General features: G+C 42.1%; 2 protein-coding genes and 1 long non-coding RNA gene across 3 annotated transcripts in view; all 3 read left to right on the forward strand.

The window, feature by feature from the left end:
* LOC309564720 overlaps positions 1-27,413 on the forward strand; it is a 626,554-nt gene that overhangs the window by 189,902 nt on the left and 409,239 nt on the right. The window lies entirely within an intron of this gene.
* LOC309563830 (uncharacterized protein) lies at positions 5,554-9,112 on the forward strand (the record flags this gene model as incomplete). The annotated part of the gene is made up of 3 exons (XM_082268463.1): positions 5,554-5,776; positions 6,662-6,712; positions 9,018-9,112. The coding sequence occupies 3 exons, from the start codon at positions 5,554-5,556 to the stop codon at positions 9,110-9,112; spliced, it is 369 nt and encodes a 122-aa protein (XP_082124589.1).
* LOC309563833 (uncharacterized protein) lies at positions 16,127-19,605 on the forward strand (the record flags this gene model as incomplete). The annotated part of the gene is made up of 3 exons (XM_082268465.1): positions 16,127-16,268; positions 17,153-17,203; positions 19,511-19,605. 3 exons carry the CDS (start codon positions 16,127-16,129, stop codon positions 19,603-19,605), a joined length of 288 nt encoding a protein of 95 aa, XP_082124591.1.

Below are 27,413 nucleotides of genomic sequence, written 5' to 3' on the forward strand. Positions count from 1 at the left end.
ACATGATAGGACTGTGAACTTTAAAGGGGGAGACATTATTTGGCATGTATCTTCAGATGCTTCCTCCTTAATCATAAAATAATAAGCCTACTTTTCTTCAAGATTCAAATTCAGAAAGGTTTATACTGCACTTCCCAACTGTTGCACATTTCCATTTTCTGCCTGAACAGCTTAGCTGCAGGTGCACAGTTTCAAGCAGTGGTCTTCACAGGCAGCTGCTGCTATCAATAAAAGGAGGAGAATTGGCAAATCAGCTGACACTGGGCAGTGAGAATGTCCATTCCTAAGGGGACAACGCTGCCCCTGCTTGGGAGTCATTGTAGCACAGGAAATGCCAATCCAGTTTGTAATTGGTAGGAGCCCTAGGCTGAAATAAGTAGCAATAAAGACAACTGGTGTGAAACAACTAAAAGCCTGCAGCAAGTGTAAGCCATTATTTCTTGGATTTAAATTTAAAGATACTCTTTAAGGTTTGGATAATCTTTAACTACTTAAGGACCGCTCCACGTACATATACTGCCACCAGCTACCCGCTCCGATTAGACACAGCAGGAGCCAATCAGCGGGTCACGCAGACCCGACGTCTGCCGGCACCCCGCATTTCTTCCTGAGGCTGACAGAACGGCGGTCTACCTATGTAAGGTAGGCAGATTGCCATTCTGTCAGAGGACAAGATGGAGATCTTCTAAGCAGGAACACTGATCTCTGTCTTCCCTCAGTCAAAGCAGAGCTGATAGCCACCATTTCTAGTAAAAAAAAAAATATAGAGTCCATAAATCTATCCCATAGTTTGTAGATGCTATAACGTTTGCGCAAACCAATCAAAACACGCCTATAGGGATTTTGTTTTTACCAAAAACATGTAGCAGAAAAAAATATAGGCCTAAATTTGTTTGGGTACAGCGTCACAAGACTGCATAATTCTAGGTTTAGGCAACGCAGTGCGGTAACTCGCAAAAAATAGCCTGGTCAAGAAGGGGGACGAACCTTCCGGAGCTGAAGTGGTTAAGGTGACCTTTTTGTCCTTGGAATTACCTAAAACCACATAGAAATATATAAATCCCAATTTCATTTTTTAAAACCATAGCAATAGGCAGATCCAGTCAGCAAGTTGAAACAACATGCATCAATAACATGGTCTTCTGCCCCCCACTAGTATTGCTCACTGAGTATATTTTTTGCACAAGTTATTTCTGCACATACATCCACAGACCTACTATATACCATCTATAGAGGATGTGTACAACAGAAGATAGACCTCACATACATCAAGAACTATGGGATAACTAAACAAATAAAAAATGCAATCATATTAGGGATCGGCCGATTATTGGCAAGGCCGATATATCGGGGGCAAATATGCACGTTCCCCGATATATTGAAATCGGCCCCGGAGGTTACCGATATTGAAATTGCCGTGACATCATTGCGTATGTAGCGACATGCGCCTCCACGCACTGGGACAGCTTCTGCCTTCTTAGGTAGCCTCCCTCAGCCTCGTCTGGAGTTGGGGAGTCTCGGGACAGTGGGTGTACAGTGCACACAGTGTGTTTAACACAGCTGCCACATACATACACCCACCCACCCACAGCTGCCCAGTGCCAGCCAGTCACCCGCACACACACACACACACAAAGGCCTGTACCAGCCAACCAGCCACAGGCCCTGCCTGTACCAGCCAGCCAGCCACAGGCCCTGCCTGTACCAGCTAGCCAGCCACAGACCCTGGGCCTGTACCAGCCAGCCACAGGCCCTGGTCCTGTACCAGCCAGCCACCCACCACAGCGTCCCAGCCAGCCACCACAGGGTGCCAGTCAGCCAGCTACCCACCACAGGGGGCCAGCCAGCCATCCACCCACCACAGGGTGTCAGCCAGCCACCCACCACAGGATGCCAGCCAGCCACCCACCAAAAGGTGCAAGCCTGCCACCAACCAAAGGGTGCCAGCCAGCCACCCACCACAGGGTGCCAGCCAGCCACCCACCTCAGGGTGCCAGCCAGCCACCAAAGGGTGCCAGCCAGCCACCCACCACAGGGTGCTAGTCAGCCACCCACCAAAGGGGGCGCCAGCCAGCCACCCACCCACCAAAGGGTGCCAGCCAGCCAGCCACCCACCCACCACAGGGTGCCGCAAGAAGTCTGTTTCTGATTGGTCAGAAACATTCACACCAGTGGCCTGCCGGAGGTCATTTTGTAGGGCTCTGGCAGTGCTCATCCTGTTCCTCCGTGCACAAAGGAGCAGATATCAGTCCTGCTGATAGGTTAAGGACCTTCTATGACCATGTCCAGCTCTCATAGAGTAACTCCCTTTCTCTTGGAATCTCCTCCATGGTCTTGAGACTGTGCTGGGAGACACAGCAAACCTTCTGGCAATGGCACATATTGATGTGCCATCCTGAAGGAATTGGACTGCTTGTGCAACCTCTATAGGGTCCAGGTATCGCCTCATGCTACCAGTAGTGACACTGACCCTAGCCGACTGCAAAACTAGTGAAAAACAGTCAGAAAAGATGAGTAGGGGAAAAAAATGTCAGTGGTCTCCAACTGAAAAACCATTCCTGATTTGGAGGTTGTCTCATGTTTGCCCATCTAGTGCACCTGTTGTTAATTTATTTAACACAAAGGTAGCTGATACTGATTAAAAACCCTCTCTGCTACTTAACTGACTAGATCAATATCCCAGGAGTTTACTTGACTTAATGTTATACTCTGATTAAAAAGTGTTCCTTTAATTTTTTTGAGCAGTTTACTTGTATATTGTAAACGTAAAAGTACAGAACAGAGGCCATACACTATTGGGTAAAGGCTAATACCTTCAGGTGATGGGACACTGGCAAGCCTTTGAGGATCCTGTGGAACCCTTCTCTATGACCCTGGGGGCCTTCCCTATAAAGCTGCTCCACTCAGTGAATCCCAAATGTTGTGCTAGTGTCTACAGGTGATGGAACTCTTCTTCTCAGAGAAATCACATTCACTCATATTTTCTTGTAATTCTGCAAACAACACTTCACTGTCTACTAATTCCTATATAGAAGCAGTGTATTTGGAATGGTGTAAACTCAGTAAAACCTTGGGACCTGTACCCAGACTCCATGGTGTGGGGACAGCAGGTAATGTTGCTTTGGGCACTGGATCCTGCATTGGTGCTGACATTTGTACTCAATGCAATGAGTTGAGTCAGCCACAGGGTGCTATATAGGCCCAGGAGCCATTGCTATGGAACCAGTCTCTGAAGACCTCTTCCAGGGTATTTCTACTGTTATGGGTGAAGCCTGGACTTTATATACCATCCAGCATAATGGATAGGTAAGACAGGGTCACCACCCTGTATTACTGACTGTTACCGCATTAACAAGGCTATGTTTGGAATGTATTCATTCACAGAGAAACCTTTTCAAACTTGGTGGTAAAATTTAAATCACTCATAGCTGAGTCTTAGGTAGACGACAAGGTGTTACATCACACCATTGGTCTGACACTTTAATACCACTTCAGTTTAGGGCCCTTATAAGGTACTCAGGCATTTCCTCCAGCCCTTTCACCCTGAGGTTTTGTTGCAGTACAGTCTACACCTAGGTTATTGCGTACTCCTTTTGGACACACATATCCTATTTTCAGCACTCTACTCCATGAGTACCCCCCAGAGGAATAGCTTCACTTGTAGCTATATCGGAGACCAGGCAAAGAGGAGCCAATTAATAATCACCTGCAAACATTTTCTCTGCTGAAGGCCCACACAAAACTCAGAGTGACAATGCATCCATTGTGCCTGAGCAGGGCCTAGTTTTAACATCAATGTTTGCATCTGATTGTATTTCTATTTCAGGCACACAACATGCAGCATAGCTGGCAAAAGCAGAATTTTTTTCATCCATGTCAGAGTTCCTTGGACAGATCACAGCCTTAATACAGCCATCTTTGTCCAAGGCCTATAAACACTCTGCCTCTTCTTCTACTCTTGTTTCTCAATCTAAATCAGATTCAGATATATTGTCCGAGATGACAAAAACACATAAATGGAATGAGGATTATATTGGAGCAGTATTGGAGGAAGCCATGTGCTTGTAAATGTTGAAAAGCTTATTGCCTCTGTCCACAAAATCCTTGGCATTGTGCAACTCGACTCTCCTCTTTCTCCCCATGCCCCTTTGGGTACAAAGAGACCTAAAAAATCCTACAAAACATTCCCTGTGCCTGAACAGATACAATGAATGCGCAGTCTATGATGATTGGGTCATTCCTGAAAAGATTTTCATTTACCCAAAATTTCTGCTAAACTCCATCAAGTGGCAAAAAATAGGTAGGCTACTACTATAGGTGATCCTGCTGTCTCTGTATTAAGCAAACATCTCATTGAACCTATTTGAGAAGATGTCCCTTCTTTTAAAGATTCTGCAGATAGAAAATTTGGGATGCTCCCAAAGGATGTCTGTAATCTTTGGCCCTGTAACCAGCTCTCATTGCAATTTCAATATGTCATACTGCACCTAAATGGACTAAGACAATGAACAACCAACATGTATTTCAGAATCATGCTGTTACAGAGAAATTTCAGCAGTTCCTGTCTGCTCTGCTTTTTTAGTGTGGGTGCTCTAGATAGAACAAGGCAAATTTCCAGAATGGCTCTAATATCCATTCATTAATGGAGTGGGGTGGGGTTTTAGGGGAGGTGCCCCAGAAAGATGTGTCCTCAAAAGCTTGCAGTGTGGGGAACATTATATATATAAAAAAAAAAAAGTGTAATGCTGGGTGCAAGGATGTTTGCACTAAATAATGTAAGCCGATAAGCCTGTAGATTTATTGTGGTGTACTTGTATCAAAATAGTAAGGTTTTACACTGTTGGAGCTCTTCTTTTTTCCTGGTTGTTTGACAATATTGGAGAGTGAATATCTGGTCAGGTTCCTGGATGAGTGATCCCCGGGGGGGGGGGGGGGAAGCGCATTGGGACCCACTCTATTTGAGGGGTCCTGGGGTTCTGGTGAGTTCTCTGTATTGGTGGTGAAACGAGGGTAGAGTGACAAATTGACGATGGATAATGCATTGGATGGCACTTTAAAAGCACATCACATTATTGATGAAATAAGAATTCATCAATAATGTGGTGTACTTCCCTACATGATGCTGATGGATAGGATTAAGACAAGCCATAGACTACCAGGGAGTATCGGTCCATCAACACATCACAATGAGAGGAGGCAATTCACTTCCAGCCAAGAAATACCTAAGGTCCTTACTGTCTGTTTATTTGGTAAGAGGCTATATGGTAATATAATATATAATATTTGGTAATATAAAAATGACTACAACAATAATTTTTTAATTAGCCAGCTAACACATAATCCCAATTAAAACGATGCCTCAGTATATAAAACAATTAAAAAGGAATTAAAAAGAAAAATAAAAAACAATTCAAAAGTTTAAATCATAGAGTGTAAATGTAAGTGTACTTAACTAGCAAAGTGCTGAATAAAGACCAAACAAATTCATAAATGATAAGCATGTGGACAGTGTTTCAACACCTTGTAAATCTGTTATGACCAACCAGTGAAGGAATGTGTTCCAATTCCACCTCCACTTACAGTATATATAAAAAGGTGCCATCATACATTATTCAAACAACCGAAAAATCTCTTCTGAATTTTCCAAGAAGGAAACCAAACTTAAAAGCAGATATGTCAGGAATCAAAGGGAAATGTGTTACCCAGAAGATCCAATGCCAAGATCCATGCAACCCTTGCCAAAATGTAGTAGTCTGCAAAGATCCATGCCAAGACCGTAAGTGTTGTGTTTATAAATTACATATTTTTTGTACATAAATGCAGAGAGGTTGTATGAACTCTCTTCACTGTAAAATTCTTACTTTCTTATAATTTCCTGCTAAAAAAGTTTGGGTAGGCGTGTGTGTCGGTTATAAATCATTGTATCAATAACTGTAGTTTCATTTTAGCTGCACCTGTATTCTTTTTAAAACCTGAATCTGGGTTTATTTTTATTTTAATTACACAAATAAGCTGGGTCAAACAAACTAATTATATTACTAATTGATGTGGCTGCTGTCAGAGTATAAGCTGTATTTAGAATAAGGGGCATACAGTATACAGAGTTGTGTTCCTGCAGCGGTACTGGGAACTCTGTTGGCCCAAACAAGCTATTTAAAGTAAAATTAACCTGAAGTTAAGTTTTGGGCAAAATGTTTTATCTCCAAGAAAAAACAGCCTTAGATTATATTTTGTATGTTTGATTATATGCCTTACAATATCATAACATATAAAAATGAGTTGGAAGAGGAATTAGATTGCAGAGGTCTGATATGAAATAAACATATGACCTGATGTGCAGAATATCTGACTGAAGTCTATTATACACCTCAATCCTGGGAAAGTAAGGCCAGGTTTTCTGTTTTCACCTACTGCATGCTCCTTCCTGTACCTAAGAGCAACAAAATAGATGCCCAGGGCAATTCTGTTATGGTGGTTGCAGTACCACTGAGAAGAACATGATGAACTCCAGTTGCAGTAGATTAATAAATCCAGGGTAAACAACAATTATGCAGATTTAAATATTTGGCTGCAATATTTGGCTGATATCATTAAATGGTATAAGGTTAATTTCATCGGTCGTCTGGTATTCTTCTTTAATATATGCTTGTATCTCTTGTAGCATGTAAACCTCACCATCATCACCATGGCACCGTTTATGTCCGCCAACAAGGTAAGAGGAGCAATGGATTATTGTTTTGAGTATTTAGGATAATGGATGAAGAGTGTGTACTTTAAAATAAGCCAATCCTCCCATCACTGATAAAAAGGGATTCTTCCCCGATCACACACAGTGCATATTTTGAGTTGTTTCTTTTACAGGTGGCTTATCAATGCACTTAGGATTTTACTGGATAATGGGAAAAACCTGCACAGAATTAAGCACTGCTGATTATATTGGTTGTTTTTGTCCAACAGAACACCCAAAGTGACAACTATTTCCTTTCCCTCTTACTTGTGCTTAAAAAAGTATTTTATCCTTCCAACACCTACATGAACTGCTTACTATTCCACCTGAAAGCAGAAATGAAAAGTCATACACATTCTCCACATGTATGTAGCAATGCTGCAACCTTTTCCTACCAGTCGCAACACCGTGGGTAAAATAGTGGAGTTTTAATTCACCACAGCTCTGACATATTAGTGCAACATGGAGTGAAACATGATTGCAAATTGATTAAAAATTGCCATGAGGAGTGTAATATGAATTGTTTTGCAAACCTCTGTAAATGATATGTATTTGCTAATCACATATATGTTGCTTATGCATTCTTCATCTACAGTCTGTAGATAAAGAATCCTCAGCTATCCTTACCATGAAAATGATGTTACTCTATATTGCAGCTGCGAACTAGGAGTGCCCATTTCTGCCCGCTGCTAATTCTGGGGCTTATCACAGCCACAGGTTTCCGATTAGGTGCTTGTTTGCACACAGTTTGGCTCTCTGAAGAGCAGATCGTGGTGGGTAGCTAGGAGATGTTTTATTACCTTCTCACTGCCTGTTTTTAACCCTTAAAAACCCACACCAGCTGTGTGCATTAATGACAACCCCATTCGGGTATATCATTTTTCCCGGTGTAAAGGATTGCGGCTTCGGCATCTGATCACCTGCCCTAACAGCTTAAGGGGGATCGATTAGGAGGCAAAAAAAATGCAGCTCAAATAAAAATACAAAAAACCTAGCGCTTCCAAAAAAGTATGCAAGATACAGCAGCTAGCACAAATTACTGGTAGGTAATATTGATTAATGAAAATTAAAATGCAGTGCTGAAATAAATGTCATGAGACAAATAGTAAACGTTAAAAAAAGTCCCATAAAACCCTGATCCAGAGATAAATTCATCCACCTCAATGTGCCAATGGAAACAGTGTGAGTCGACATCCACCACCACTACAGATAGAACACACTGCCTCTTACTGCATCATAGATATCATTGCTGTCCCAATGATCAGAAGTGCATTCAGTGATTTTAAGAGGATCACACAGCCTCGGATGATCACACAACCTCAAAAGCCCAGTATGCAGTGTATCTGATAAGTGGATCGATGTCCGGGTAAACATATGAAATCTGAGACAAACTCGAACCTGTGTGAGATGGGGTGTCTCATGACATTTATTTCAGCGCTGCATTTTAGTTTTCAAAAATGCAGCTCAGCCACATGTTTTTACCACCTCCCAAATGCAAATTTAAACAAGGCTTAAATGATCAGGAACCAATTAGTAAGGTTTTTCCATCATGTGATCATTGTGCCAATCATGGTGGTCACTGGAAGTTTCAAACTTCCTCATCCTGCAGAAGGTACTGTGCTTTTCTCTGTCTCTGTTTCTCTGGGCAGTCAAGATAAGGTATTAGATAGCATTAAACTTTGTAAAAAAAAAAAATATATATATATATATATATATATATATATATATATATACATACATACAGTGTGTGGTGGCTGGTTTTGTTCACCGTCTTAACCATATCAAGCACCTGGATGAAGAGCGTACACAATCTCATCTTTTGCACAATCTCCGATCCTGTTGAATCATTGGATGGACTTTAATGTATTCATAGTAGTTGTATACTAGCGCTGCTCGTAGGTGCATTATTTATTTTAAACTACCCAGAGTTTGAGCTAGCTGTTGGTATCCTATAGGGGGCACAGATATTTTTCTTTGTTTATGTACATACATTTAATTAAAAACTGCTATGGAAAATAATGTTATTTTTTTAAACATTTTTATCAATTGTTGTTGATTTGTCATCTTATAATACATTCAGAGCAAAGTGTTTTAAAACTGGTCATGTAATAGCTTGTTAATCAATGTAAAAAAAAAAATTTGGGTAGGCAAATTAGAGTTCTTGTCAAGAAAAGCAATACTTACTATCGCTAAAATATTCATTCTGAGCATTTAAGCTTCAATAGCCTCTGGTCATGAAGGGGTTAGAATCTAATAAATGACTAATGAAGGTTTTTTTTTTTCTTGGCAGATCCATGCAATCCATGCAACCCTTGTGTTGTCTCCTGCTGTCCTGATCCGTGTGATCCTTGCCATGGACATGGACATTTCTGCTGTGATAAATGAAGACATCATGTGCCTATAATCTGAGATACTCACTTGTCTGCAAAATAAACCACACTCCTCTCATTGTACACTGTTAAATCCTGCATCCTTCTGTCTCTGGTTAAATAACCCTGCCTAATAAAAATCTTAGCAACTGATATGTTTTTTAATTTTGTCACTTGTTATACACTTAACAAATTGTTGATCGTATCAAACATACTATTAGGCCCCTTTCACACGGGTGCTGAGAAGGCGGATGATAGCTCCGTCTCCGCTCTGTGTTCAGAGACGGAGCTGTCAGATCCCCACTCTCTTCTATAGGAAAATCAGATGAGAACAGACCGCCTGTCCGTTCTCATCCAATCCCATCCGATCCTCCAGGCGGATGGAAAATAGGGTTTCCATCCGATCGGATTGCAGCGGGTGTCAGCGGAGATGTCTCTACTGACACCCGCTTCCCCATAGGGATGCATGGAGCATCCGATCAGGTCCGCCTGGAAAACTGACAGGCAGATTGGATCGGATCGCCCATGTGAAAGGGGCCTAAGGAGGTTTAAAAAAATTAGAAAGGAGATATTTTCTTATTAATTTACAGATTTACTAAATTTACTAAAACTGGAGCGCACAGAATCTGGTGCAGCTGTGCATAGTAACCATTCAGCTTCCAACTTCAGCTTGTTCAATTAAGCTTTGACAAGTAAACCTGGAAGTCGATTAGTTACTATGCACAGCTGCACCTGATTCTGTGTGCGCCAGTTTTAGTAAAACTCCGCCATTGTGTTTTATACAAAGCATCACCATTTAAAAATTTTCCTTATGGTATCAAGGTGATGTTTGAATATATTTTTAGGGCATTACAAGGTTTTCATTTGATATACCTTATCATATCCATGACAAAAAATGGCTTAAACATTAAAAAACAACAAGCAATTTCCAAATTTGCTTCCCTCAGAACCTGTTAACTTTGGGGTGATGTTTGTGTCAAATTTACTGTACATTTAGACGAAAGTTGACAAGCCTGGTCATAACCCTGTCCACGGTTAAAACACACAATTTGAAGATAAACTTTGGCTTATGACAATAGTTGATTGTCATTATGTATTCAGAGAAAAAACTGCCCAATCACAAGGATATCTGGGAAAGTGGATTTACACCTAAAGATAGTAGAGAGCTCTTTTTGTTCAAAAACAGCATCTGTTCATGACAAGCTGTGACCATACAGAATTTGAATTTCTTACATAGTGTACACATCAAGATAAAAATAAGCCCTACACAAAAAGAACCCTTTCAAACAAATGTATGTTCACTACAGTTGAACCCACAAATGTTAGTTTAAAACCTTGGAAAGCAATCATAACATGATAGGACTGTGAACTTTAAAGGGGGAGACATTATTTGGCATGTATCTTCAGATGCTTCCTCCTTAATCATAAAATAATAAGCCTACTTTTCTTCAAGATTCAAATTCAGAAAGGTTTATACAGCACTTCCCAACTGTTGCACATTTCCATTTTCTGCCTGAACAGCTTAGCTGCAGGTGCACAGTTTCAAGCAGTGGTCTTCACAGGCAGCTGCTGCTATCAATAAAAGGAGGAGAATTGGCAAATCAGCTGACACTGGGCAGTGAGAATGTCCATTCCTAAGGGGACAACGCTGCCCCTGCTTGGGAGTCATTGTAGCACAGGAAATGCCAATCCAGTTTGTAATTGGTAGGAGCCCTAGGCTGAAATAAGTAGCAATAAAGACAACTGGTGTGAAACAACTAAAAGCCTGCAGCAAGTGTAAGCCATTATTTCTTGGATTTAAATTTAAAGATACTCTTTAAGGTTTGGATAATCTTTAACTACTTAAGGACCGCTCCACGTACATATACTGCCGCCAGCTACCCGCTCCGATTAGACACAGCAGGAGCCAATCAGCGGGTCACGCAGACCCGGTGTCTGCCGGCACCCCACATTTCTTCCTGAGGCTGACAGAACGGCGGTCTACCTATGTAAGGTAGGCAGATTGCCATTCTGTCAGAGGACAAGATGGAGATCTTCTAAGCAGGAACACTGATCTCTGTCTTCCCTCAGTCAAAGCAGAGCTGATAGCCACCATTTCTAGTAAAAAAAAAAATATAGAGTCCATAAATCTATCCCATAGTTTGTAGATGCTATAACGTTTGCGCAAACCAATCAAAACACGCCTATAGGGATTTTGTTTTTACCAAAAACATGTAGCAGAAAAAAATATAGGCTTAAATTTGTTTGGGTACAGCATCACAAGACTGCAAAATTCTAGGTTTAGGCAACGCAGTGCAGTAAATCGCAAGAAATAGCCTGGTCAAGAAGGGGGACGAACCTTCCGGAGCTGAAGTGGTTAAGGTGACCTTTTTGTCCTTGGAATTACCTAAAACCACATAGAAATATATAAATCCCAATTTCATTTTTTAAAACCATAGCAATAGGCAGATCCAGTCAGCAAGTTGAAACAATATGCATCAATAACATGGTCTTCTGCCCCCCACTAGTATTCCTCACTGAGTATATTTTTTGCACAAGTTATTTCTGCACATACATCCACAGACCTACTATATACCATCTATAGAGGATGTGTACAACAGAAGATAGACCTCACATACATCAAGAACTATGGGATAACTAAACAATTAAAAAATGCAATCATATTAGGGATCGACCGATTATTGGCAAGGCCGATATATCGGGGGCAAATATGCACGTTCCCCGATATATTGAAATCGGCCCCGGAGGTTACCGATATTGATATTGCCGTGACATCATTGCGTATGTAGCGACATGCGCCTCCACGCACTGGGACAGCTTCTGCCTTCTTAGGTAGCCTCCCTCAGCCTCGTCTGGAGTTGGGGAGTCTCGGGACAGTGAGTGTACAGTGCACACAGTGTGTTTAACACAGCTGCCACATACATACACCCACCCACCCACAGCTGCCCAGTGCCAGCCAGTCACCCGCACACACACACACACACAAAGGCCTGTACCAGCCAACCAGCCACAGGCCCTGCCTGTACCAGCCAGCCAGCCACAGGCCCTGCCTGTACCAGCTAGCCAGCCACAGACCCTGGGCCTGTACCAGCCAGCCACAGGCCCTGGTCCTGTACCAGCCAGCCACCCACCACAGCGTCCCAGCCAGCCACCACAGGGTGCCAGTCAGCCAGCTACCCACCACAGGGGGCCAGCCAGCCATCCACCCACCACAGGGTGTCAGCCAGCCACCCACCACAGGATGCCAGCCAGCCACCCACCAAAAGGTGCAAGCCTGCCACCAACCAAAGGGTGCCAGCCTGCCACCCACCACAGGGTGCCAGCCAGCCACCCACCACAGGGTGCCAGCCAGCCACCAAAGGGTGCCAGCCAGCCACCCACCACAGGGTGCTAGTCAGCCACCCACCAAAGGGCGCCAGCCAGCCACCCACCCACCAAAGGGTGCCAGCCAGCCACCCACCCACCACAGGGTGCCGCAAGAAGTCTGTTTCTGATTGGTCAGAAACATTCACACCAGTGGCCTGCCGGAGGTCATTTTGTAGGGCTCTGGCAGTGCTCATCCTGTTCCTCCTTGCACAAAGGAGCAGATATCAGTCCTGCTGATAGGTTAAGGACCTTCTATGACCATGTCCAGCTCTCATAGAGTAACTGCCTGTCTCTTGGAATCTCCTCCATGGTCTTGAGACTGTGCTGGGAGACACAGCAAACCTTCTGGCAATGGCACATATTGATGTGCCATCCTGAAGGAATTGGACTGCTTGTGCAACCTTGCAACCTCTATAGGGTCCAGGTATCGCCTCATGCTACCAGTAGTGACACTGACCCTAGCCGACTGCAAAACTAGTGAAAAACAGTCAGAAAAGATGAGTAGGGGAAAAAAATGTCAGTGGTCTCCAACTGAAAAACCATTCCTGATTTGGAGGTTGTCTCATGTTTGCCCATCTAGTGCACCTGTTGTTAATTTATTTAACACAAAAGTAGCTGATACTGATTAAAAACCCCCTCTGCTACTTAACTGACTAGATCAATATCCCAGGAGTTTACTTGACTTAATGTTATACTCTGATTAAAAAGTGTTCCTTTAATTTTTTTGAGCAGTTTACTTGTATATTGTAAACGTAAAAGTACAGAACAGAGGCCATACACTATTGGGTAAAGGCTAATACCTTCAGGTGATGGGACACTGGCAAGCCTTTGAGGATCCTGTGGAACCCTTCTCTATGACCCTGGGGGCCTTCCCTATAAAGCTGCTCCACTCAGTGAATCCCAAATGTTGTGCTAGTGTCTACAGGTGATGGACCTCTTCTTCTCAGAGAAATCACATTCACTCATATTTTCTTGTAATTCTGCAAACAACACTTCACTGTCTACTAATTCCTATATAGAAGCAGTGTATTTGGAATGGGGTAAACTCAGTAAAACCTTGGGACCTGTACCCAGACTCCATGGTGTGGGGACAGCAGGTAATGTTGCTTTGGACACTGGATCCTGCATTGGTGCTGACATTTGTACTCAATGCAATGAGTTGAGTCAGCCACAGGGTGCTATATAGGCCCAGGAGCCATTGCTATGGAACCAGTCTCTGAAGACCTCTTCCAGGGTATTTCTACTGTTATGGGTGAAGCCTGGACTTTATATACCATCCAGCATAATGGATAGGTAAGACAGGGTCACCACCCTGTATTACTGACTGTTACCGCATTAACAAGGCTATGTTTGGAATGTATTCATTCACAGAGAAACCTTTTCAAACTTGGTGGTAAAATTGAAATCACTCATAGCTGAGTCTTAGGTAGACGACAAGGTGTTACATCACACCATTGGTCTGACACTTTAATACCACTTCAGTTTAGGGCCCTTATAAGGTACTCAGGCATTTCCTCCAGCCCTTTCACCCTGAGGTTTTGTTGCAGTACAGTCTACACCTAGGTTATTGCGTACTCCTTTTGGACACACATATCCTATTTTCAGCACTCTACTCCATGAGTACCCCCCAGAGGAATAGCCTCACTTGTAGCTATATCGGAGACCAGGCAAAGAGGAGCCAATTAATAATCACCTGCAAACATTTTCTCTGCTGAAGTCCCACACAAAACTCAGAGTGACAATGCATCCATTGTGCCTGAGCAGGGCCTAGTTTTAACATCAATGTTTGCATCTGATTGTATTTCTATTTCAGGCACACAACATGCAGCATAGCTGGCAAAAGCAGAATTTTTTTCATCCATGTCAGAGTTCCTTGGACAGATCACAGCCTTAATACAGCCATCTTTGTCCAAGGCCTATAAACACTCTGCCTCTTCTTCTACTCTTGTTTCTCAATCTAAATCAGATTCAGATATATTGTCCGAGATGACAAAAACACATAAATGGAATGAGGATAATATTGGAGCAGTATTGGAGGAAGCCATGTGCTTGTAAATGTTGAAAAGCTTATTGCCTCTGTCCACAAAATCCTTGGCATTGTGCAACTCGACTCTCCTCTTTCTCCCCATGCCCCTTTGGGTACAAAGAGACCTAAAAAATCCTACAAAACATTCCCTGTGCCTGAACAGATACAATGAATGCGCAGTCTATGATGATTGGGTCATTCCTGAAAAGATTTTCATTTACCCAAAATTTCTGCTAAACTCCATCAAGTGGCAAAAAATAGGTAGGCTACTACTATAGGTGATCCTGCTGTCTCTGTATTAAGCAAACATCTCATTGAACCTATTTGAGAAGATGTCCCTTCTTTTAAAGATTCTGCAGATAGAAAATTTGGGATGCTCCCAAAGGATGTCTGTAATCTTTGGCCCTGTAACCAGCTCTCATTGCAATTTCAATATGTCATACTGCACCTAAATGGACTAAGACAATGAACAACCAGCATGTATTTCAGAATCATGCTGTTACAGAGAAATTTCAGCAGTTCCTGTCTGCTCTGCTTTTTTAGTGTGGGTGCTCTAGATAGAACAAGGCAAATTTCCAGAATGGCTCTAATATCCATTCATTAATGGAGTGGGGTGGGGTTTTAGGGGAGGTGCCAAAGAAAGATGTGTCCTCAAAAGCTTGCAGTGTGGGGAACATTATATATATATAAAAAAAAAAAGTGTAATGCTGGGTGCAAGGATGTTTGCACTAAATAATGTAAGCCGATAAGCCTGTAGATTTATTGTGGTGTACTTGTATCAAAATAGTAAGGTTTTACACTGTTGGAGCTCTTCTTTTTTCCTGGTTGTTTGACAATATTGGAGAGTGAATATCTGGTCAGGTTCCTGGATGAGTGATCCCCGGGGGGGGGGGGGGGGGGGAAGCGCATTGGGACCCACTCTATTTGAGGGGTCCTGGGGTTCTGGTGAGTTCTCTGTATTGGTGGTGAAACGAGGGTAGAGTGACAAATTGAGAATGAATAATGCATTGGATGGCACTTTAAAAGCACATCACATTATTGATGAAATAAGAATTCATCAATAATGTGGTGTACTTCCCTACATGATGCTGATGGATAGGATTAAGACAAGCCATAGACTACCAGGGAGTATCGGTCCATCAACACATCACGATGAGAGGAGGCAATTCACTTCCAGCCAAGAAATACCTAAGGTCCTTACTGTCTGTTTATTTGGTATGAGGCTATATGGTAATATAATATATAATATTTGGTAATATAAAAATTACTACAACAATAATTTTTTAATTAGCCAGCTAACACATAATCCCAATTAAAACGATGCCTCAGTATATAAAACAATTAAAAAGGAATTAAAAAGAAAAAAAAAAACAATTCAAAAGTTTAAATCATAGAGTGTAAATGTAAGTGTACTTAACTAGCAAAGTGCTGAATAAAGACCAAACAAATTAGTAAATGATAAGCATGTGGACAGTGTTTCAACACCTTGTAAATCTGTTATGACCAACCAGTGAAGGAATGTGTTCCAATTCCACCTCCACTTACAGTATATATAAAAAGGTGCCATCATACATTATTCAAACAACCGAAAAATCTCTTCTGAATTTTCCAAGAAGGAAACCAAACTTAAAAGCAGATATGTCAGGAATCAAAGGGAAATGTGTTACCCAGAAGATCCAATGCCAAGATCCATGCAACCCTTGCCAAAACGTAGTAGTCTGCAAAGATCCATGCAACCCTTGCCAAAATGTAGTAGTCTGCAAAGATCCATGCCAAGACCGTAAGTGTTGTGTTTATAAATTACATATTTTTTGTACATAAATGCAGAGAGGTTGTATGAACTCTCTTCAATGTAAAATTCTTACTTTCTTATAATTTCCTGCTAAAAAAGTTTGGGTAGCCACGTGTGTCGGTTATAAATGATTGTATCAATAACTGTAGTTTCATTTTAGCTGCACCTGTATTCTTTTTAAAACCTGAATCTGGGTTTATTTTTATTTTAATTACACAAATAAGCTGGGTCAAACAAACTAATTATATTACTAATTGATGTGGCTGCTGTCAGAGTATAAGCTGTATTTAGAATCAGGGACATTCAGTATACAGAGTTGTGTTCCTGCAGCGGTACTGGGAACTCTGTTGGCCCAAACAAGTTATTTAAAGTAAAATAAACCTGAAGTTAAGTTTTGGGCAAAATGTTTTATCTCAAAGAAAAAACAGCCTTAGATTATATTTTGTATGTTTGATTACATGCCTTACAATATCATAACATATAAAAATGAGTTGGAAGAGGATTAGATTGCAGAGGTCTGATATGAAAAAAACATATGACCTGATGTGCAGAATATCTGACTGAAGTCTATTATACACCTCAACCCTGGGAAAGTAAGGCCAGGTTTTCTGTTTTCACCTACTGCATGCTCCTTCCTGTACCCAAGAGCAACAAAATAGATGCCCAGGGCAATTCTGTTATGGTGGTTGCAGTACCACTGAGAAGAACATGATGAACTCCAGTTGCAGTAGATTAATAAATCCAGGGTAAACAACAATTATGCAGATTTAAATATTTGGCTGCAATATTTGGCTGATATCATTAAATGGTATAAGGTTAATTTCATCGGTCGTCTGGTATTCTTCTTTAATATATGCTTGTATCTCTTGTAGCATGTCAACCTCACCATCATCACCATGGCACCGTTTATGTCCGCCAACAAGGTAAGAGGAGCAATGGATTATTGTTTTGAGTATTTAGGATAATGGATGAAGAGTGTGTACTTTAAAATATGCCAATCCTCCCATCACTGAGAAAGGGGATTCTTCACCGATCACACACAGTGCATATTTTGAGTTGTTTCTTTTACAGGTGGCTTATCAATGCACTTATGATTTTACTGGATAATGGGAAAAACCTGCACAGAATTAAGCACTGCTGATTATATTGGTTGTTTTTGTCCAACAGAACACCCAAAGTGACAACTATTTCCTTTCCCTCTTACTTGTGCTTAAAAAAGTATTTTATCCTTCCAACACCTACATGAACTGCTTACCATTCCACCTGAAAGCAGAAATGAAAAGTCATACACATTCTCCACATGTATGTAGCAATGCTGCAACCTTTTCCTACCAGTCGCAACACAGTGGGTAAAATAGTGGAGTTTTATATCATACCTCTGACATATCAGTGCAACATGGAGTGAAACGTGATTGCAAATTGATTAAAAATTGCCATGTGTAATATGAATTGTTTTGCAAACCTCTGTAAATGATATGTATTTGCTAATCACATATATGTTGCTTATGCATTCTTCATCTACAGTCTGTAGATAAAGATCCTCAGCTATCCTTACCATGAAAATGATGTTACTCTATATTGCAGCTGCGAACTAGGAGTGCACATTTCTGCTAATTCTGGGGCTTATCACAGCCACAGGTTTCCGATTAGGTGCTTGTTTGCACACAGTTTGGCTCTCTGAAGAGCAGATCGTGGTGGGTAGCTAGGAGATGTTTTATTACCTCCTCACTGCCTTTTTTAACCCCTAAAAACCCACACCAGCTGTGTGCATTAATGACAACCCCATTCGGGTATATCGTTTTTCCCGGTGTAAAGGATTGCGGCTTCGGCATCTGATCACCTGCCCTAACAACTTAAGGGGGATCGATTAGGAGGCAATTAAAATGCAGCTCAAATAATAATACAAAAAACCTAGCGCTTCCAAAAAAGTATGCAAGATACAGCAGCTAGCACAAATTACTGGTGGGTAATATTAATTAATGAAAACTAAAATGCAGTGCTGAAATAAATATCATGAGACAAATAGTAAACATGTAAAAAAAAAAGTCCCATTAAACCCTTATCCGGAGATAAATTCATCCACCTCAATGTGCCAATGGAAACAGTGTGAGTCGACATCCACCACCACTACAGATACAACACACTGCCTCTTACTGCATCATATATATCATTGCTGTCACAATGATCAGAAGTGCATTCAGTGATTTTAAGAGGATCACACAGCCTCGGATGATCACACAACCTCAAAAGCCCAGTATGCAGTGTATCCGATAAGTGGATCGATGTCAGGGTTAACATATGAAATCTGAGAAAAACTCGAACCTGTGTGAGATGGGGTGTCTCATGACATTTATTTCAGCGCTGCATTTTAGTTTTCAAAAATGCAGCTCAGCCACATGTTTTTACCACCTCCCAAATGCAAATTTAAACAAGGCTTAAATGATCAGGAACCAATTAGTAAGGTTTTTCCATCATGTGATCATTGTGCCAATCATGGTGGTCACTGGAAGTTTCAAACTTCCTCATCCTGCAGAAGGTACTGTGCTTTTCTCTGTCTCTGTTTCTCTGGGCAGTCAAGATAAGGTATAAGATAGCATTAATTTTTGTAAAAAAAAAAAAAAAAAATATATATATATATATATATATATATATATATATATATATATATATATATATATGTACATACATACAGTGTGTGGCGGCTGGTATTGTTCACCGTCTTAACCATATCAAGCACCTGGATGAAGAGCTTACACGTTTTCATCTTTTGCACAATCTCCGATCCTGTGGAATCATTGGATGGAATTTATTCATAGTAGTTGTATACTAGCGCTGCTTGTATGTGCATTATTTCTTTTAAACTTCCCAGAGTTTGAGCTATCTGCTGGTATCCTATAGGGGGAGCAGATATTTTTCTTTGTTTATATACATACATTTAAACCATTTATTTAAAAACTGCTATGGAAAATAATGTTATTTTTTTTTAAACATTTTTGTCAATTGTTGTCGATTTGTCATCTTATAATAAATTCAGAGCAAAGTGTTTTTATATTGGTCATGTAATAGGTTGTGTGTTAATGTAAAACAAAAATTTGGGTAGGCAAATTAGAGTTCTTGTCAAGAAAAGCAATACTTACTATCGCTAAAATATTCATTCTGAGCATTTAAGCTTCAATAGCCTCTGGTCATGAAGGGGTTAGGATCTAATGAAGGTTTTTTTTTCTTGGCAGATCCATGCAATCCATGCAACCCTTGTGTTGTCCCCTGCTGTCCTGAGCCGTGTGATCCTTGCCATGGACATGGACATTTCTGCTGTGATAAATGAAGACATCATGTTTGTGCCTATAATCTGAGCTACTCACTTGTCTGCTAAATAAACCACACTCCTCTCATTGTACACTGTCAAATCCTGCATCCTTTTGTCTCTGGTTAAATAATCCTGCTCAATAAAAATCTTAGCAACTGATATGTTTTTTCATTTTGTCACTTGTTATACACTTAACAAATTGTTGATCGTATCAAACATACTATTAGGCCCCTTTCACACGGGTGCTGAGAAGGCGGATGATAGCTCCGTCTCCGCTCTGTGTTCAGAGACGGAGCTGTCAGATCCCCACTCTCTTCTATAGGGAAATCAGATGAGAACAGACCGCCTGTCCGTTCTCATCCAATCCCATCCGATCCTCCAGGCGGATGGAAAATAGGGTTTCCATCCGATCGGATTGCAGCGGGTGTCAGCGGAGATGTCTCTACTGACACCCGCTTCCCCATAGGGATGCATGGAGCATCCGATCAGGTCCGCCTGGAAAACTGACAGGCAGATTGGATCGGATCGCCCATGTGAAAGGGGCCTAAGGAGGTTTAAAAAAATTAGAAAGGAGATATTTTCTTATTAATTTACAGATTTACTAAATTTACTAAAACTGGAGCGCACAGAATCTGGTGCAGCTGTGCATAGTAACCATTCAGCTTCCAACTTCAGCTTGTTCAATTAAGCTTTGACAAGTAAACCTGGAAGTCGATTAGTTACTATGCACAGCTGCACCTGATTCTGTGTGCGCCAGTTTTAGTAAAACTCCGCCATTGTGTTTTATACAAAGCATCACCATTTAAAAATTTTCCTTATGGTATCAAGGTGATGTTTGAATATATTTTTAGGGCAGTACAAGGTTTTCATTTGATATACCTTATCATATCCATGACAAAAAATGGCTTAAACATTAAAAAACAACAAGCAATTTCCAAATTTGCTTCCCTCAGAACCTGTTTACTTTTGGATGATGTTTGTGTCAAATTTACTGTACATTTAGACGAAAGTTGACAAGCCTGGTCATAACCCTGTCCACGGTTAAAACACACAATTTGAAGATAAACTTTGGCTTATGACAATAGTTGATTGTCATTATGTATTCAGAGCAAAAACTGCCCAATCACAAGGATATCTGGGAAAGTGGATTTACACCTAAAGATAGTAGAGAGCTCTTTTTGTTCAAAAACAGCATCTGTTCATGACAAGCTGTGACCATACAGAATTTGAATTTCTTACATAGTGTACACATCAAGATAAAAATAAGCCCTACACAAAAAGAACCCTTTCAAACAAATGTATGTTCACTACAGTTGAACCCACAAATGTTAGTTTAAAACCTTGGAAAGCAATCACAACATGACAGGACTGTGAACTTTAAAGGGGGAGACATTATTTGGCATGTATCTTCAGATGCTTCCTCCTTAATCATAAAATAATAAGCCTACTTTTATTCAAGATTCAAATTCAGAAAGGTTTATACAGCACTTCCCAACTAATGCACATTTCCATTTTCTGCCTGAACAGCTTAGCTGCAGGTGCACAGTTTCAAGCAGTGGTCTTCACAGGCAGCTGCTGCTATCAATAAAAGAAGGAGAATTGGCAAATCAGCTGACACTGGCCAGTGAGAAAGTCCATTCCTAAGGGGACAACGCTGCCCCTGCTTGGGAGTCATTGTAGCACAGGAAATGCCAATCTAGTTTGTAACTGGCAGGAGCCCTAGGCTGAAATAAGTAGCAATAAAGACAACTGGTGTGAAACAACTAAAAGCCTGCAGCAAGTGTAAGCCATTATTTCTTGGATTTAAATTTAAAGATACTCTTTAAGGTTTGGATAATCTTTAACTACTTAAGGACCGCTCCACATACATATACTGCCGCCAGCTACCCCCTCCCGCTGTGATTAGACACAGCAGGAGCCAATTAGCGGGTCATGCAGACCCGATGTCTGCCGGCACCCCGCATTTCTTCCTGAGGCTAACAGAACGGCGGTCTACCTATGTAAGGTAGGCAGATTGCCATTCTGTCAGAGGACAATATGGAGATCTGCTAAGCAGGAACACCGATCTCTGTCTTCCCTCAGTCAAAGCAGAGCTGATAGCCACCATTTCTAGTAAAAAAATATATATAGAGTCCATAAATCTTAGCTAGGCTTAAGGCAAGGCTGATATATTGTGGGCCGATATGCACGTTCCCCGATATATCGAAATCGGCCCCGGAGGTTACCGATATTGATATTGTCATGACGTCATTGCGTATGTAGCGCCATGCGCCTCCGCGCACTGAGACAGCTTCTGCTTTCTTAGGTCGCCTCCCTGAGCCTCGTCTGGAGTCGGGGAGTCTTGGGTCAGTGAGTCCCACAGCTGCCCAGTGCCAGCCAGTCACCCACACACACACCCAAAGGCCTGTACCAGCCAGCCACAGTCCTGCCTGTACCAGCCAGCCAGCCACAGGCCCTGGGCCTGTACCAGGGTGCCAGCCAGCCAGCCGGCCACCCACCACAGGGTGCCAGACAGCCAACTACCCACCACAGGAGGCCAGCCAGCAAACCACCCACCACAGGGTGCCAGCCATCCACCCACCACAGGGTGCCATCCAGCCACCCACCTAAGGGTTCCAGCCACCCACTTAAGGGTGCCAGCCAGCCACCCACCACAGGTGCCAACCAGCCACCCACCACAGGGTGCCAGCCAGCCACCCACCAAAGGGTGCAAGCCTGCCACCCACCAATGGGTGCCAGCCTGCCACCCACCACAGGTTCCAACCAGCCACCCACCACAGGGTGCCATCCAGCCACCCAACAAAGGGTGAAAGCCGGCCACCCACCAAAGGGTGCCAGGCTGCCACCCACATCAGGGTGCCAGCCAGCCACCAAAGGGAGGTGCCAGCCAGCCAGACACCCAACCAACCCACCCACCCACCAAAGGGTGCCAGCCAGCCATCCACCACACGGTGCACGCCAGCCAGACACCCACCACAGGGTGCCGCAAGATGTATGTTTCTGATTGGTCAGAGACATTCACACCAGTGGCCTGCCGGATGTCATTTTGTAGGGCTCTGGCAGTGCTCATCCTGTTCCTCCTTGCACAAAGGAGCAGATATCAGTCCTGCTGATAGGTTAAGGACCTTCTATGACCATGTCCAGCTCTCTTAGAGTAACTGCCTGTCTCTTGGAATCTCCTCCATGGTCTGGAGACTGTGCTGGGAGACACAGCAAACCATCTGGCAATGGCAAATATTGATGTGCCATCCTGAAGGAATTGGACTGCTTGTGCAACCTCTATAGGGTCCAGGTATCGCCTCATGCTACCAGTAGTGCCAACTGCAAAACTAGTGAAAAACAGTCAGAAAAGATGAGTAGGGGGAAAAAATGTCAGTGGCCTCCAACTGAAAAACCATTCCTGTTTTGGAGGTTGTCTCATGTTTGCCCATCTAGTGCACCTGTTGTTAATTTAATTAACACAAAAGTAGCTGAAACTGATTAACAACCCCCTCTGCTACTTAATTGACTAGATCAATATCCCAGGAGTTTACATGACTTGATGTTATACTCGGATTAAAATGTGTTCTTTTAATTTTTTTGAGCAGTGTACTTGTATATTGTAAACGTAAAAGTACAGAACACAGGCCATACACTATTGGGTAAAGGCTAATACCTTCAGGTAATAGGACACTGGCAATACTTTGAGGATCCTGTGAAACCCTTCTCTATAACCCTGGGGGCCTTCCCTATAAAGCTGCTCCACTCAGTGAATCCCATGTTGTGCTAGTGTCCACAGGTGATGGACCTCTTCTTCTCAGAGAAATCACATTCACTCATATTTTCTTGTAATTCTGCAAACAACATTTCACTGTCTACTAATTCCTATATAGAAGCCGTGTATTTGGAATGGTGCAAACTCAGTAAAACCTTGGGACCTGTACCCAGACTCCATGGTGTGGGGACAGCAGGTAATGTTGCTTTGGGCACTGGATCCTGCATTGGTGCTGACATTTGTACTCAATGCAATGAGTTGAGTCAGCCACAGGGTGCTATACAGGCCCAGGAGCCATTGGTATGGAACCAGTCTCTGAAGACCCCTTCCAGGGTATTTCTACGGTTATGGGTGAAGCCTGGACTATATATACCATCCAGCATAATGGATAGGTAAGACAGGGTCACCCCCCTGTATTACTGACCATTACTGCATTAACAAGGCTATGTTTGGAATGTATTCATTCACAGAGAAACCTTTTCAAACTTGGTGCTAAAATTTAAACCACTCATAGCTGAGTCTTAGGTGGACGACAAGGTGTTACATCACACCATTGGTCTGACACTTTAATACCACTTCAGTTTAGGGCCCTTATAAGGTACTCAGGCATTTCCTCCAGCCTTTTCACCCTGAGGTTTTGTTGCAGTACAGTCTACACCTAGGTTATTGCGTACTCCTTTTGGACACACATATCCTATTTTCAGCACTCTACTCCATGAGTACCCCCCAGAGGAATAGCCTCACTTGTAGCTATATCGGAGACCAGGCAAAGAGGAGCCATTTAAAAATCACCTGCAAACATTTTCTCTGCTGAAGGCCCACACAAAACTCAGTGACAATGCATCCCTTGCCTGGGCAGGGCCTAGTTTTAACATCAATGTTTGCATCTGATTGTATTTCTATTTCAGGCACACAACATGCAGCATACCTGGCAAAAGCAGAATTTTTTTCATCCGTATCAGAGTTCCTTGGACAGATCACAGCCTTAATACAGCCATCTTTGTCCAAGGCCTATAAACACTCTGCCTCTTCTTCTACTCTTGTTTCTCAATCTAAATCAGATTCAGATATATTGTCCCAGATGACAAAGACACATAAAGGGAATGAGGATAATATTGGGGCAGTATTGGAGGAAGCCATGTGCTTGCAAATGTTGAAAAGCTTATTGCCTCTGTCCACAAAAGCCTTGGCATTGTGCAACTTGAGTCTCCTCTTTCTCCCCATGCCCCTTTGGGTACAAAGAGACCTAAAAAATCCTGCAAAACATTCCCTGTGCATGAACAGATACAATGAATGCGCAGTTTTTGATGATTGGGTCATTCCTGAAAAGATTTTAATTTACCCAAAATTTCTGCTAAACTCCATCAAGTGGCAAAAAATAGGTAGGCTACTACTATAGGTGATCCTGCTGTCTCTGTATTAAACAAACATCTAATTGTACCTATTTGAGAAGATGTCCCTTCTTTTGAAGATTCTGCTGATAGAAAATTTGGGATGCTCCCAAAGGATGTCTTTAATCTTTCAGGCCAGGCCCTGTAACTAGCTCTCACTGCAATTTCAATATGTCATACTGCACCTAAATCAACATGTATTTCAGAATCATGCTGTTACAGAGAAATTTCAGCAGTTCCTGTCTGCTCTGCTTTTTTAGTGTGGATGCTCTAGATAGAACAAGACAAATTTCAAGACAAATTTCCAGAATGACTCTAATATCCATTCATTAATGGAGTGGGTGGGGTTTTAGGGGAGGTGCCTCAGAAAGACGTGCCCTCAGTGTCCAATCATCTGTGGGTACGTGCCTATAACCCATGGTGTATGAATATGTGAGCTGTGTCCTGTACTGTACATCTGTGGTTACGTGCCTATAACCCATGGTGTATGAATATGTGAGCTGTGTCCTGTACTGTACATCTGTGGGTACGCGCATATAACCCATGGTGTATGAATATGTGAGCTGTGTCTTGTACTGTACTTCAAGATATAGAGTTTACAGTAAGTTACAATTACTTTTTTAGGTTATAATGACTAAACTGTTAGTTCTCTATTATTAAAACGGATTATTGTGGTAGTGCTAAAATGATCCCAAAACAATCTACTAATCTACTGAGTTCCTTTTAAAATATTAAACATGGCTGTAAGAGAAAACATTTTGAAAAATATGTAGAAAATACATATGCAATTTGTCCATACAAAATTGAAGAAAGCTAAAGAGAAAATGAGGAAAGTATTTAAAATGGCCAGAAAAGTTGGCATTAAGATCATGAGTTGGTAGTATAAAAGAAATCACTGGTGGTGACAGCTAAATCAAACAGCTAAAGTGAATTCATAGTTATCGGTGCACTACCTAATACTTCCAAGTGCCACCTGAAGACGTCATCATGGCAAAACATACATTGAGGCGGGGTGACAGGAAGTGACGTCATGCCGCACAAGACACCGTGAAGTGGTGAGAAGCCCACATTGATCGGGCACATGTCCCACGCTTGCATGTTACAGTAGAGTGGGGAACATTATATAAAAAAAAAAGTGTAATGCTGGGTGCAAGGATGTTTGCACTAAATAATGTAAGCCGATAAGCCTGTAGATTTATTGTGGTGTACTTGTATCAGAATAGTAAGGTTTTACACTATTGGAGCTCTTCTTTTTTCCTGGTTGTTTGACGATATTGGAGAGTGAATATCTGGTTCGGTTCCTGGATGAGTGATCCCGGGGGGGGGGGGGGGGATAAAGCGCATTGGGACCCACTCTATTTGAGGGGTCCTGGGGTTCTGGTGAGTTCTCCATATTGGTGGTGAAACGAGGGTAAAGTGACAAATTGATGATGAATAATGCATTGGATGGCACTTTAAAAGCACATCACATTATTGATGAAATAAGAATTCATCAGTAATGTGATGTACTTCCCTACATGATGCTGATGGAGAGGATTAAGAAAATCCATAGACTACCAGCGAGTATCGGTCCATCAACACATCTGGATGAGAGGAGGCAATTCACTTCCAGCCAAAAGAAATATCTAAGGTCCTTACTGTCTGTTTATTTGGTAAGAGGCTCACCCCCCCCCCCCCCGATAAGGAAGGTGTGGGAAGATATTTACTTTTCCCTCTCCCCAGCATGTGATTCTCCAATAGGATCTGGTTATTTATATGCCTTTTTATATTGGTTTTCTGGTAAGAAGCTAATTTTCACCGGTGGAGGGACATCCAGCACTTTTAGTGTCCTTTGATCTTCACCTTGAACGTCACCTGTGTTATTTGCTTTCCTTATCACGAACACTGTATTTGGACTTTTGCAATTTTTCACTTCTGTACTGTTTGGTATTTTGGTGCAGCTTTGTACTACAACCATCACGGATACTGTTCACCACACTTGAACTTTTGATTTTTTATTTATAGTGTTGTGTTTTTATACACTGTGATCACCCATTCACTTCAGGAGATACACAGTTCTCACTGTTCACCATTTAATAGGACTATTCGTTTATTCTATGATTGTTTAGTGTTCTCACTTTGGAGAACACCTATACACTTGTTTAGCGCACTTGATATATTTTTTTATTACACGTTTACCTACATTTTGGATCTATGGTTGCAGCTTCACACAGTCTCTAATCAGCGCACCTTTCACACCCCACATATAATTGAACTCCCAACACCCCAGTGCTATAGGTGGACTCTCACCTTTAAACCAGACCTTACAGGACACGCCATGCTTTCCCCACTCTCGGGGTCTTAACCATTTCCCGACCACCACCCGCCTTTTTACTGCGGCAGGGTGGCTCTCCTGCGCAAACTGACATAGATCTAAGTCAGTCGCACGCGGGAAGCTAGGGAGCGAGCGCACACCAGCAGCGGCGCGCTCCCACTCCCACTCGGCATGTGGTTGGGGGGGAGCAGAAAAGGAACTTTTCTAACTCAGTTGTGAATGCATATTTAAGCCAAAGCTATTGGGGTCTGTAATCAGCAGACTTTATCATCCAAGTTGTTAGATTATACTTGTCATAAAGAGGAGATCCAAGGTTGCCATGGCTGGCCTCATTCTGAAAATGCTGATTGTTTAGTGTCCTGGTGTG

Source organism: Pelophylax lessonae, assembly GCF_965119305.1.
Source record: "Pelophylax lessonae genome assembly, chromosome: 9".
NCBI classification, from domain to species: domain Eukaryota; kingdom Metazoa; phylum Chordata; class Amphibia; order Anura; family Ranidae; genus Pelophylax; species Pelophylax lessonae.